We start from the raw sequence: 14,404 nt of genomic DNA, 5'->3' as shown, positions 1-14,404 counted from the left end.
ATTTAAGGGACAGGTTACAAGACTATTTGGTGAAGTTCAAGAACTATCCACCTATGGATGCAAAGTGGATGAAAGAGAATGAAGTGTCAGAGTTACCAAATGTATTGCAACTTTATCTTGAGGCCTTTGGGTTACAGCCCACGTATGCCCCATCCCAATGTGTGCAAAGGAGGGGTAATGATAGAGCTAGCACATCAAGTGTACATACGGATTCAGTGTAATAGAAGTGTGTATCGCTCTTCAAGTATTAAAGGTATAATGTTCACTTCCATAATAGATGGAAATGACAAAAGTATGAAGGTCTCATTAAGTCGTTTGTATCTATGTGTTATGACCTTTCTTGCGGGTACATGCGATGATAAAAGGGTGCTAACAACACAAGATCATCAATGGCATGTATGTATGGCATGCAATCAAGGACGTTTGTGATGACGCGACAATTGCTAACCTTAGTTGTTGGTTTCTTTCCGATGATTTTTTTTAAATTTTTGGGACCCTCTTTTTCAAGCTGCAAATGGTCAGACATCGTATGGCCAGTGTGAAATGGCCGACGATCGAGAGTTTCTCCCGCAAATGGGAAGGCTGACCGGCATTGGAATCCGAGCAGTAAAAGTATGTCTAGGCTCAGTTCAAAGTCATTTAGGCCCCTCGCTACACTTATAAGTTGGTGGGTACTAGGAATTAACTCAAAAGAGGCTAAGTGGACATTTGGCGACTCTTGATGCATTTGCCAGAACCATCAGCAAGAGAGGGCGCCCAAATTGAGAGAGAGGGCTGATTTGCTTCATATGTGAACTACTGTGTGTGTGAGTAGTGGGTGCAGGTGATCACAACTTTAATGGAAAGCTCGCATTCTCCCTTGCTCTATGTTGCGCAATGATTCCACTCGTGTATCTCTCTCTCTCTCTCTCCCTTTGAATACAAAATCGTGATGCCCCGCTCAAGGGCTTTTCATCTGTATGTACAATTGTGTGGGTTCATGCGCGATTGCCGAGGCAAAATCCTCTTGCACAGGTACTGGATTAGCTAGTTGCTAATCCCCCGCAGGTACAGGTGAATTCGGAGAGATTTCAACCCGAGAAATCTCGTCCGATTCGGAGGGCAAGTAGCCCAACAAGTGCGGGAGTACGAGGGCTCGCTACGGATGCGTTTGGCTTGCGAAACGGGGCCCAAGACAGGAAATTATAGCCTGCTGTGTAAATTTGTAGATTTAGGCCCTAATCGGTCCCTTGTATCCCCAGGAGGTCTGGGGAAGCGAGGGGATCGTTACATAGGTGATCTGGAGTAGTTTTAGGGCAGGAAACAGAGAATTCAGCGTGTTGCAGATTCTCACCAAGTTTTGTAAAGTGTCCGTATGTGTCGGGAAAGTCATCCATTGCGTGGGGAGTTTGTCAATTTGAAGTTTCCTAGTACAGTTATGCTACCGAAATCGGGCAAGAACATGTCTTTTTCAGCCCGGATTATGCAGGACAGCTTGCAAGAAATCATAGGTTTTATTCCCTTTTTGATAAGAATAAAGAAATACCGAAAAGGGCGTTAGTCTTTGGGGCCGTCGGCGTTTGCTTGGAGCGCTCTAGCTTCCAAGCCGTGTGTGTTCGAAGTGTTAACTTCAGTTACTAATTTTATTTGCAAAGTTTCTCTGTGTCCTAAAGTCTAAAGTAAAGTTTCGGGTGAAAGCCAAAGTCTACACGGGCCGGTTTCACATGTCAGCAGTTTGTGACATCCCCCCTTCTTGAAAGAGAGTAATCATCCGCGATTACAGGATATCTGCAAAACAACTCAATTTAGCTCAAAAATTTTCGAGGGTTATTCCGAGGGACAATCAGTTTTCTCATTCCAAATCGGAACTCTTGATTTTCTGGGTGGTTGGCTTCCTAGAAGAATCTTATCCAATAAGGAGTCTCATTCCAGATTGGAACTCTTGATATCCTGGGTCGTTTACTTCCCAGAAGTATCTTATCCAAAAAGGAATATTTAGTGGTTGGCACATCACAATGCAACACAAATGCTCACATATGCATGTTACAAGACACAACAAACAGTGCCGCTGAGCACTCTCTCGAGACAAACGGTTTGCGATATGAAGCTACTCAATGACTACCTCGTCACTCCCCCCACAAATAACCTAAAAAGGTCTGGGCCATGAGTTTAGAGGACTTGTACAACTAAACGCTCCCCAGACCGCAGCTTGCGTCGCTTGGAGCTTCAAGCATACAATCAAACGCTCCCTAGACATCCCGTCTTCGTCGTTCGGAGGTTTTTCAGCATACAACAGAACGCTTCCCCGACATCTCGATCTCGTCTACGTCGTTTTGAGGTTCAAACATTAACAAAACAACATTTCTCACTACTCCACCTGGGAGTAAAATCACCAATCATTGAAACCAATATTAAAACCATAGTAACAATTCAAATCTGCACCAAGACAGGTTCAAAACAAATACCATCCATTTTAAACAAATTTCAAACAGGATCACGAAACAAAACTGAAACTTAAAAAGCAATCTCAACATCAATCGAGCTTGTAAAGACAACTGGCCTTCCATCCTGAAACCTGCACCAAGATTAGGGTTAATTTCTTCTATAAGGTTGTAGCCGCCCGCAGCATGGTCCATAAGGCTCTTGAATTGTTGAAACAAGCCTCGACAAGCAATGTTCCTGTGGCGGTGATGGTAGTCCCAAGACCTTGCAATCACACTGGACCTCCAAGGTTTTTAGCTCGGGAATAGACACCTGATGAGAGATGTCGAGTAATTTCAAGTCATAATCAAGTCCTTGGGAGGATGATTTCGGAAAAAAACCAATTGAGTGGAATGCAAGTAAGATGCTCCTAACAAATCTAAACGAGACCCGAATGGTGGTCGCAGTTGTATGGCAGATGGCGACGAGGTAAAAGAGGGAGTCTCTCTCTCTCTCTCTCTCTCTCTCTCTCTCTCTCTCTCTCTCTCTCTCTCTCTCTCTCTCTCTCTCTCTCTCTCTTCGAGGTTGGGGGGCGGCTAGCTACCGCCTTCTTGCTCCTTGCAGATGTGGGCGTACCGGGTCAAGCTGTTCGCGAGGGTAACAATAACGAGGTGGGATGTGTGCATCAGCCTTTCTGACGATGCCAGAGTTGTGCTTCTCGGGTTGCGGGCAGGCTTGAACGGGGATGCCGAAGGGTGCTCTCTTTCTTAGATCCAAGGCGAGCTCGCCCCCCTCTGTCTCTCTGTGTGTCTCTGCGCGCAGGTCCGACGAGACGAGAGGAAGCAGGGCGAGGCGAAGGGGATGACTTGGATTTTTAGGGGGAGGGAGAGCAGGGGAGTGTGCGGCTTGGTAGCTATAAACATTCACCACTGCATGGCATTGCTTTTGAGAAAAACATCAGCTCGAAACAAATCTTGGATCCTTCCCTTGCAAGTGATCTTCAAGGCTTATGCCTTGTAGGACAGAGCGATGAAGATGCGCGATGAAGTAAGGGTGGGAGTTTCTAATAAATCCGGGGTTCGGACATGAAGATACTTCAAATAAAGTTCCAGTAAACTTTCGAAGCGCCACCTTGATCTGTCTGCTCTTTGGTAGGACCGGTATGCTTTCAGAAAAGTACACGCTTGAAGCTCTGATACCACTGTTACAAGACGGGCACCACGTGCCAACGGAAAAGAACAGTTTGAACAGACTTTTAGCACTTCAATAACAACTGAGCTGAAAGAGAGAGAGAGAGAGCACACGCGACATGGAGTGGCGGAATTCCACCCCAGAGAGTATTGGCCCCAAACCTTGGTGCCCCTTTCGGCTTTTCTTTATATTGATTCAACGGAGTACAATGCCGGTACTCCAATCCCTGCACCTTCACACTGAAGCATGCCAGAGACTGAGCCCTCTGCACATATTTAAAGGCCCTTGGCCTTGAGAAGAAGTTACATGAAAAGCTATAAACTCGAAAGCAACTGGCCCCAAAAGTAGATGCCCAAAAACTGCTAGCGCAAAAGCAAAAATCCGTACAGCTCTGCCACGTCAGCAGCCAGCGTAAAACGTGGAAATCCGTCCCATGTCAACAGTCAGTGTAAAACCTGGAAATCCGTATAGGCTGCGACGTAAGCAATCAGTGCAAAAATTCGGGAATCCGTACAATTTGCTTTATTTTAATATCTTTAGTTCACTTGGGCCCCATCAGCCGGGGTCCCATACGTTGGCGGGAACTTCTCTTTAAAAATAGGCCTCTTGGCAAGACTTTGCAAGTTGGTAAAACTTCTTATGCTGCATCTGCTTCTTCAGTTAGGGTTTAGGCCCCTTGGCTAGGATCTGAAGGTTGGCTCCGTTCTTCAGTGACTTCACACGTCAGCAGTTTGTGACAATTAACCCTATGTATGGAAACAAAGGTGTCCAACAAAGTTTTCGGGGTGAAGGCAACATGAAAAATCTTCCTCTTGGTGACATACCCCCTTCCCCCACCTTGGAATATTGCAAGTGACCTCACTTGCATGCCAAATAATACATGCTGACATCTCTTGATATCACATATACTCTATGATGGGAATCTAAGATATACATGCTTCCGGAAATGTAGCGTTGGACGATTAAACAATCTTACCGACCTCACTCCCTTGGGCCATCCACAACAGTACTTCTCAATTTGTTCCGACAATGGCACGAAGCTATAGGATCTTACTAGCAACAGAGCGGCCAAGACTGCTTATTGTACTCTTCACGGGTTGCACAGTTTGTCCCATTCAACTCGTGCCATGTTGTCATCACATCCACATCAAAAGTGTTTGTAAGCCACGCAGGTGCAAAACGATACTTGACTGGACCCATGTCACAAACTGCTGACGTGTCAAGCCACTGAAGACCATGAGCCAGCCCTAGCCAACCTGCAGATTCCGACCGAGGGGCTTAAATGTCGAAGGTGCAGCGGAAAAGGGTGAATCGGGTGATGAACTTGTCTGCAACCGCGAGCAAACCTCCTCTTTGGACCGGGCAGCCAATAGATCTCGGATCTATTGCAATGGATCTCCTCGTACTCAAGCTCCTAGCGCGAACCGTCCACCGTATGGGCATGAAAACTCACCGCAAGCAATGCCACACCGAGAGGGTGTGCACACGGCAAGGAAGAGTAGCGGTAGCAAGAGGGAGAGAGATCGCAGGTGGAAAACGAGAGAGAGAGAGAGAGAGAGAGAGAGAGAGAGAGAGAGAGAGAGAGAGAGAGAGAGAGAGAGAGAGAGAGAGAGTTGGTGAGCAAAAACGCTAGAGCGGGATGAAGCTTCACAGAGAAAACGCTAGAGAGAGCGTGTTCTCAAATGCTCGAGCTCTGCAATGATCACAACATGTGTGAAAAGTGCAAGGGAGTGAGTTGCATATATAGGCAATTCCCATAATTGCCCTACCTACTGCGAAACCCCAAGATCCTCATTAATGGCTAAAAATGCTGATAAATATGTAAACTCACTAAGAGTGACCTCACGCACATATTTAGTAGCACAACTGCAAACCACTCAAGACTCTGACCCCGGAAACCCTGGGACAAGGGGTCCCAGTTCCCTCGCGACAGATTGCGAAACAGGAGAGGTTTCTCGCGTTAACTCATTGAAATCAAAGGGGAAGTGTCCACTCAAAACGTAGCATCCGAGGCAGTGCTCTTCCCAATTTGAAGTATCTCTTGCTGCACTGATTTCATGTTGTTGATGTGAACCCTCATGGAATTCGGGCTACATCAAGGGTGATCAATTGCAGTTTCTACACGCTTCATAGGACCCTCGAGATGGATTTTCCACCTTCTTAGTCACAAAGAACGGGAGCTCATATGAGTCGAACACCGCCATCATTGTCATCCTCCAAGTACTATAGTTGGTACCATCTAATGACGATCGTTCGGAAAAGTTGGAAGGGTAGGTATCTTCACCACTTTGTCACCCGTCTTCTTCTCATACTGGTCCCAGTAACATTTGACAATGATCCAACATCACCACCATTTGAGCCACGTTCTGACATGTCGATAGGAAGGGTATAGCCGTGTGAAGAGGATAGAGTCGGGTATATTGAAGAAAGTGCTTCAAATCAGTCGGTACAACTCCAAATCTGAGACACAAAATGGTTGGTGTCACAAGTTTGTGATGTGGCATGTCCAACTTAAATTTGTGCTGAGAGGATTAGGGGCTTAGAGCTTAAAAACTTTAAACCTGACCAACTTGAAGATTATGGCCAGGGGCCTAAACCCTAAAAATACATAAGTGCTCCAAATCACTCCGTACAACTCCAAATCTGAGACACAAATGGTTGGTGTCACAAGTTTGTCTATCTGACCCACTAGAGATACAGACTAAAGCTTTGATTTCAAAGGTTATCATTTGGACCCTTTTCTCTGGAGATGAGGCTTGGAAAGTACTCCTTCGGGCTGTGGTTCTTTAGTGCTCTTCAAAGAAGGGAGAAGCTTTTACACTTTCCCACAAATTAATTTTCTCGGATGCCCCCCTTCAGTTGCCTCCATCTCCCTTCATGCACTCTATTTTAAGTTCTCTGTGCAGGTATTGTTGCAGAAATGTATGATAGTCCGCGTGGTGTATGTACACACATACAGGTGCGGCTATTGCCGAGCAGTGGATAGAGAGACTTTCTTAGACATAGCTATGATATGGAGGTTCCGCTTTCCGAGCCCAACTTGGTCAGACATAGGAGGCTCATTGTCACGGTTAATGACTCCCTACTACGACTATATTTTGAGCTGACTTCTTATACCTTTGATTCCATTACTTGGACTAGGATACGTGTGGTAGGTATCAAAGGGAGCATTGCACTGAAAGTACTGGTCTCCAGTTTTGAACACTGGCCATGGCACTTATGGGTATGGGAGGGTGTTCCTCTCTCCAGGCCGCTCCTGCACCCTCTCAACCTTGTCAAGACTATGCGGGAGTTCAGTTGTCTCAAACATTCCATGAGCAGCCTCTGTCGCAGGAGTCTTCAACTGCCCCTCCTCCTCCTCCTCCTCCTCTGCCTGCCCATCTTATTAAGAAACATGAGGAAGACTACATGGTTAGACCAATTGTTGGATATTTTTCCTGTCCCTGCCCTTTGCTGGAAGCACTGAGGACATGTCACAGAACCGCCAAAAGGTGTCCGAGGTGCCAGAAATGGTCATCAAAGTTCTTGGCAAGGGTCAATGGCCTTTCTGCAACTTGCCCGTTTCTCTCTTCTAGTGGACACCTGTGGTCACTCCCAAGCTCAAGCTTACTCTCTTTCTGGTTTGGGTTGAGCTACCGAATCTCTCTCTCCAATATCACCCCTTCTACAAGCTCATGAGTCATCGGTATTCTGCTAGGTAACATACTGGGATATAGGCCCCAACAAGACTTTAGTCCCCTGTGGCACCTCTGAGTTCTCGTGGAACTCGACCTCTCCAAAGAACTCCACGATCACGTCTGCATCCAAAGAGAAGATAGCTTCAGATTTCTTCAAGAGGCACACTACAAACATGTCCCTAAAGCATGCTTTCATTTCGTGATACAATGACAGCTCATCAGAGAGTGTCCTCGTGAGAAGGGGCCAGGGCAGTCGAGCCGCCTCACCTCCTCTTATGTTAAAGTATGCCGATGAAAACAAAGCCTGGAAGCTTCAGCCTACCAAACCTTGGAATGTAGATGCATTCTCAAGCTTATGCTTAAGGAGGACCTATTTAGACACCCTTAAAATATTGGTGGAATTGGTCTTTAACTGGTGCTTCTTTACTTCATTTGTTTATAAATAGTAATGAAGCTTTTGGTATGCTAGATTTTATCCTTGGAAGACACTTTCACTTTTGCAGACACTGCATGCATTCATGGTGCTGGTGGATACACGGCTATCTCACACACTTACGGAATGGAGGTGTATGAAGTGTTTGACTGTGTCTGTGCGGCAAAATGCTTTTGCATCAAACAGCGTGCCAATCCGTCAAAAACTCATTGTGAAGGCCATTCTTGGGACCCTAACCCTCTCTTGCAGAAGAGCAAAATTTTAGACATCCTAACCATGTGCCATCACTTACTGCAAGGAGGGTGCTTATATGCTTGGCATGACGGAGTGTGCATTGCCCAATTTGACAAAGAAGAGGTGAGCCATTTCATCCAACATATTGGTTGGATTTATGCCCATGCCCAAGACACTGTCATCTTCCTTCACTACATTGGCCAACCAATGGCTCCCATTGCGGCTGGACCACGTGCCATCGACCTCGTATCACGGTGGCAAACACGAGTCTGGACTTTCCAAGAGGCTGCTCTCTCCAAGCGGCGCCGCTTTTGCGTACGGAATGGCCTTCACCTACTCGGATGTCGAAGTTGGGCAGAGTTTGAGTTAAAGCTGGCCTTGATGTATGAGCCTCCATACTCCAATGCTATCACTATTATGGATGAAAAGGAGTTTTACAATTATATCCTTGAGCTATTGCTAGCCATGAGGGATGTGAAAAGAGCAGGTACTTTTATGCAACAAGTTTTCTTTTCTAAAGCATCTTTACTTTGAATTGCCATTTGTTGATTTATTGTAGATGCAGTGTGAACATAAGAAGGAAGCTAAATGTGAAATGTTCCCTGTGTGTTTGTGCTTGAAAATTTATGTAGAGAGGGGCCCATAAGTTAATTTCAAAACTGTAGAAAGCAGGTTCTAGTGATTCATAAGTTTGGACAAGGTTCCAAGAGGAAGTGGAGGCAGGTGTCCCAAAAGTTTACTCACGTGTGCATTTTCAGTGTCTGTTCACGCATGGCCAACCTATGACTAAAACCCACAACTTTGACCCAAAAGCTCAATCAAGTTAGCCTCAAGTGGCAGATTCTAGTACACGAGTGCATGCATATGTTGTGAAAATTCTAGTATAGGATTACATGCATATGTTTTGTGAAGGTTTTACGTTATCCACTTGAACATAGAGAGAGGTATTGTCAACATGTACTGATTAAAGTCTGCCTAGAATTCTACCATATATATGGACCAATATCATGGCCTGCATAAAGATGTCTTGTAGGTCGCTTATCACATCATTTTCATAAAGGTTGCCTAGGAGAAGGATAAGATTAAGTTGGAGAGGTCAAGCATGATAAAAGGTGGTGTATTAGCTAGCTGCCCCTCCTATGGAGATTGAGGCACTTACCAGATCAGTCTCCTTTGTGCACAGCTTGTGGGATACTATTAGAGACAGATATGCTAGATTGGCCCTTGAGTCTTCCAGACAGTTAGGTCTTTAGGGGGACACTTCATGCTGGTATGCACAGATGACATCATGGTTTCAGACGCATGGTTTCACCATGGACAGGCTGCCCCCTTTCCAGTACTCTCTTCAGTCACCCTCGATGTCTCTTACATGGGTGGAGATTACTTGACTCATTCGTCAGGACCATCCAGCTGGATACCAGGAGGACATGGATAGAGCCGCCACAGGAGTTGGGCACGAAGATGGCTTTCTATAGAGAGCATCTTCTCCACCTCACAGGAGATGCGTTTGTGATTCGACCAAGCTACATGGACACACATATGGCTCATGGTTTGCGGTGTGCCATTGGTGAGATACGCACATCCTCACATTAGCTGGAGATTAAGACTGGTAGATTTAGAGGGATACCAGTAGACAGCAGGATATGCTGCTTATGCCAGTTAGAGCCAGAGACAGAGCTACATTACACATGTCATTGCAGAGTGTACTATGAGATACGGGGTCATTTCCACTGCTTATTCAGAGAGGGTTTCGGTCCTTTCTCTAGGGTCATGAGTTATGAGGATCAGAGATGTCTTGGGCTATATCTACTTGAGTTACACAGATATAGACACTTTACTGGGGAGAGATAGAGAGAGACAGTCCTAGAGACAGATTACAGATTTCTTTTCACTAGATATGAGACAGCCAGAGTAGCAATCATCATTGCAGAGCTCGGTCCACACTCATTCGACCACTACCGGCACTCTCATCGACCGAGCACTGGAGCTACGGAGATCTAGACGGCCACGATTGAGGAGAGGGACTACACAGCATGGACAGAGACTTTAGCAGAGGATTTGAGCCGTACTCTCTCGATATCCAGAGTGCAGATGAGGATGGATTCTAGTAGTAGTATCTACTTCTTTTGTACCCAGACATGGTATTAGATTCACCATTTTGTAACAGATTGGTCTCATAGGTCATTTTGGCCTTTTGAAGACGTCAATATAACATTTCATTTCATTTCATCTCTCTCTCTCTCTCTCTCTCTCTCTCTCTCTCTCTCTCTCTCTCATTTACTCGCATTATTGTTTAAACTTGTAAAGCTTACAATGATTTCATGCAGATGGCGAGGAGTGGCCAAACAGCACAGTATGGTTTGGGTGTATATGTTCGTGGCTAAGCTTGATAAGCACAAGCTTCTTCTCCTTTCCCAACATAGTGCTAGCACTAGAGCAGTGCTCACGGCGAGAGAGCAAGCATGAAGGAGACCGAATCAACAGCATTCTCGCCCTGGCAGGCATTCAAGGGTACGATGCACCCAAAGATGAAAAGCTAGAAGAGTCCACGATCCAGTTTTTCAGAAGCCTTAAGGCCCACATTAAGGGACTTGCCCTTGCCCTCTTCACCACCAACTCTCATGCTCCGCCTGCATATGCTGCCTCTTGTGTCTTCTCACACACTTGGCTTCCCTGCTTATCTGGACCCTTAATGATTTGCATTAGCCACCTTGAAGAAGAAGGTTTGCTTGGCATTTGCACCAATGACATAGAGTTCGAAGTGCTTGAAGATGGTAATCTTGAGCTCACTGGCTTGCTTTCATGTGTACATGTGCAATGTCATGTGGTTCAGAAAGAGGAGGATGTAAACAGCTTATCAGAAGATATACGCCAGTGTTCATGTGAGGATGGACTCAATGTGGTGATTTGCACAGGCAACTACAACTATGTATATTATAAAGCCTTCCTTGCAGGGGGCAATTTGGATGTGAGCTTGGGAGAGCTATTACTTCCCAAGCTCTGTAGGGCAGATGATGGAGAGATGGAGGATTGTGTGTGGAGAACGTATTTTAAGGGCTTGTCTACTGAGAGGTGGCAAGATCTGCAAGCCTTCTCTGCTTCCAAAGATGAAGAAAGTAGGACCTTTTACTTGAACCGACTCAAGTTGCCTAGTGTTCAACATTTTTGTGGCAACCCGAATATAAATTTATTGAGCTTTTGTGCATCCCTTATTCTTCCTGCTAAAGTGCTTGAGCTCGACTTTAATGACTTTCTTTTGGTTCCTTCAATTGTTGTACAAGGTGATCTTTCCAAGCCAGTTGTCAAACTTGGATGCTTTCATGGTAACAAAGCTTTTCATGATATCTTGCGGCAACAACTTGCGCCTTGTACCACTCTCACCCATTTACTCATCAGATAGTTGCTGATGATGTTGAGGATTCTTTACAAGGACATCCATTTGTTTTGTAATACGTTACCCTTATTTGATTATCTCACCAGAGCATTCTTTTTTACAACACATTTTGAATATTAGCCTTTGAAATTTCAACCAGCATTATGGGAATAGGCAAAGAATCTGCGCTTTTTCTAACTCTGTCTCTCTTTTTGCTTGCAATATAGAAAGAGCCTAGAGAATGTGTAAACTTTGATGGACAAGTACACTGTATATGTACAAGTACATACATACATATATATGGTCGTTTGCAATCTAGCTATGTTAAACTTTGTAGGTAAGAAGACAGTATATAATTGTCCCTTAATTTCAAATTATTAAGTAGTTATAAGAATAACATACATTAGACAACTGATGAAGGTTGTGATTTTTGATACGATTCAGATACTTGTCTGCATGAATAAGGATCTACAATCCTTAAATCACTTTGTCAACATGTCTCATGGCTTGCCTAAGGTAGTGACTTTTGATCAAGATTCAACATTTTGTAGTGCATTTTTGGTCACTTCGTTTGAAGATTTGGACGCCACTTCACTTCATCCTTTCATTCTAAGTCTAATGGTGAAGCTGAGTCATTGATCGTAGTATCATTGATTTTCTTAGGGCATATAAGCATTCCCATTGGACAACCTCAAAAATGGGATGACTAGTTGCATATTATACCACACTCTACAACGGGTAAATTTCCTTTTGCAGTAATTTATGGTCACATACTATCTTTATTCTAAGTCTAACGGTGAAGTTGAAGTCATTGATCGTAATATCATTGATTTTCTTAGGGTATATAAGCATTCCCATTGCACAACCTCAAAAATGGGATGACTAGTTTCATATTATGCCACATTTTGTAACGGGTAAACCAAGTGATTTTGTTATGTTGAGAATTAAAAAAACATAGGATCAAGAGTGTTGATACTAATGCTTTTGTTAACCTTGCTCGTCACTTTTAAAGACCGTTTTGCATTTCCAAAGGTATTGATAATGTCTCTTTAAAGCTAGATTTGCCCTCCCATTGAAAATATACAATGCTTTCCACATTAGTCTTTTAAGACCTTTGAAGGAATCTCACACCACATCTAATTTATGAAGACCCACATGACCTTGTAGACCAACAAGAACAATTATTGCTTGGAAGGATAGCTCACCATGACAATACCACACTACATGCAGTCACAAAGTGTACAAAAGATATCTTTGAGCTTTCAAAGTTGATATCTCTATTCGATTATTTGAGAATAGTTGCTATCTTTTATGGGAGAGAGATGTTATGATCTTGTCTTCCCTCTATGAATTTAAATTGTCAATTCAAGGATAGCGTAGACGTGGCTAGGGCATGGAAACATCTCATGTAAGTACCATAACATTGTTAGGGTTAAAGGGTCGACGTGTCCTGGTCGGCGGACGTCCAGTGTCTATCTGGCTGCCCATTAACTCACTTTACTAACATTTGGTTCTTATTTTATTTACACAAGGTACACATAATAAGGAACTACTAGCGAACCCATATGCTGCTGGAGGAGCTTCACCCCCGCACACGTTCAATCCCACACCGTGTGTGCTCTCTCTCAAGTGTGGTAGATTAGTTATGCCATTTCCATCTTGAATAACAAGTCTTGAGTTCAACTGTCGTCGGTTGAGGTTTCCTACGACGTTAAAATCCTCTCTCTCTCTCTCTCTCTCTCTCTCTCTCTCGCGTGCGCGCGCACGCACACTCCGAACTTCAAGTGGTATCAAAGCTAATAGCTTAGCTTGGGCACTCGGAGAGTTGGCGGAGTCAAAAGCTTGTGCTCGTCGTCGGAATTTTGGAGCTTTGTAGCGAGGGTTGTGCAGATGTGTGTTTAATACGAGCATGAGAGCCTTAATATCATCAACACCTTGTCAGAAAAGCTGGGATAAAGCTTTCGAAAAATTCAGCGTTGGAAATTTATTAACACTAGCAGCAAAGCAGGTAGTGGCGGCGCCCAAGAGGGCTAGGTTGATGCGATATCTGCATGCAACAGTAAGCTGTTCTATCACCAGGCATCAGTTAAGCTGTTTATATCAGTGGATGCTCTCTCACAATTAATGTACGAAGTTTGGCAATACTAGCCAGTACGCTCGGGTGGTGCCAATCACAACAATCGTTTTGAGTTTGCACAACTTAATGGAGGGCCCACGTGAGGTTTTCTTTGAGTTGGGGGCTTCTTGAATGTTGAGAGCCTTCAGGTGAGACATGTTGCCCGTTATATGTGACCTCGTATAGGCTATGTATGATAGTGGTTATAGGTGCTCATTACAGCTTAGTTGGCTTTTGACAATGATGCATTGAGTATACTCCCTTCTGCAATCAAAGATTGATTAGTTTTACTCATGTTGATACCGGATTGTGATGTGTGTTGTTTACATGCTGCCTATTTGACTGTATTGGGTTGAGATTTTTCTCTCTGGACTGTCTGATTTTTGCTAGGATCGTGACTCAATTTATGTGTCTTTTGGTCACAGTTTTTGGTTGACATATTGTCTACTTTGTGCCAAAACTATGTCAAATTTTTGCCACTGCTTCTTGCCATGGTTTTGACATTGGTTTATGAGTTTTCTCTTGCAATTTTTTATGATTGACATTTAACCTAGTTACTGTCAAAACTCTGTCAACTTTTCTTGTGAGTTTTCCACAGTATTGCGATTGATAATGGTAGTTCTTGCTTTATAAAAAAAATATTTACAATGTTCATAATTTCAATGGTAACAATTTCTCTTTTTGTAAATAGCAAAGTCAAGATGTTCTTATCCAAAAGAAGCATTCAAAGCCATTGTTTGGCGTTGAGTAAAAAAACTTGTCACCATATTTGATGAAGAAGGGCTTGAGTTACATGCATTGGCTACGATTAGACTTTACTTGCGAGATTCTATATACTTTATTGTGATCAATAAAAGGACTAATACACCTTTATGGAAAAACTTCTGTAGCATTTATGAGAAGGAAATTGGTGCCAACAAAGTCTATCTTATGAAGAAACTCTTCGATTGAGGATGGAAGAAGGCACTTGCGCTTCTCAT

The 14,404-nt window shown here is 44.0% G+C and overlaps 1 protein-coding gene across 2 annotated transcripts in view; it reads left to right on the top strand.

The window, feature by feature from the left end:
* LOC147445216 (uncharacterized) overlaps positions 1-11,467 on the top strand; it is a 63,089-nt gene extending 51,622 nt beyond the window's left edge. Inside the window, exons 2-3 of one of the 2 annotated variants that reach the window (XM_086524770.1) lie at positions 7,772-8,422; positions 10,263-11,467. In XM_086524770.1, coding sequence (XP_086380896.1) covers positions 7,772-8,422; positions 10,263-11,335 — 1,724 coding nt within the window. In that variant the 3' untranslated portion in view covers positions 11,336-11,467. Of the gene's footprint in view, positions 1-7,737; positions 8,423-10,262 lie in introns of both variants that reach the window. The other variant, XM_086524771.1, reaches the window with a different exon arrangement.
* Positions 11,468-14,404: the final 2,937 nt, after the last annotated feature.

This window comes from Adiantum capillus-veneris, chromosome 12 (assembly GCF_014529385.1).
Source record: "Adiantum capillus-veneris isolate H3 chromosome 12, ASM1452938v2, whole genome shotgun sequence".
Classification (NCBI taxonomy): Eukaryota; Viridiplantae; Streptophyta; class Polypodiopsida; order Polypodiales; family Pteridaceae; genus Adiantum; species Adiantum capillus-veneris.
The sequence above is the reverse complement of the archived record's forward strand: the minus strand, read 5'-3'. Positions and strand labels throughout refer to the sequence as shown.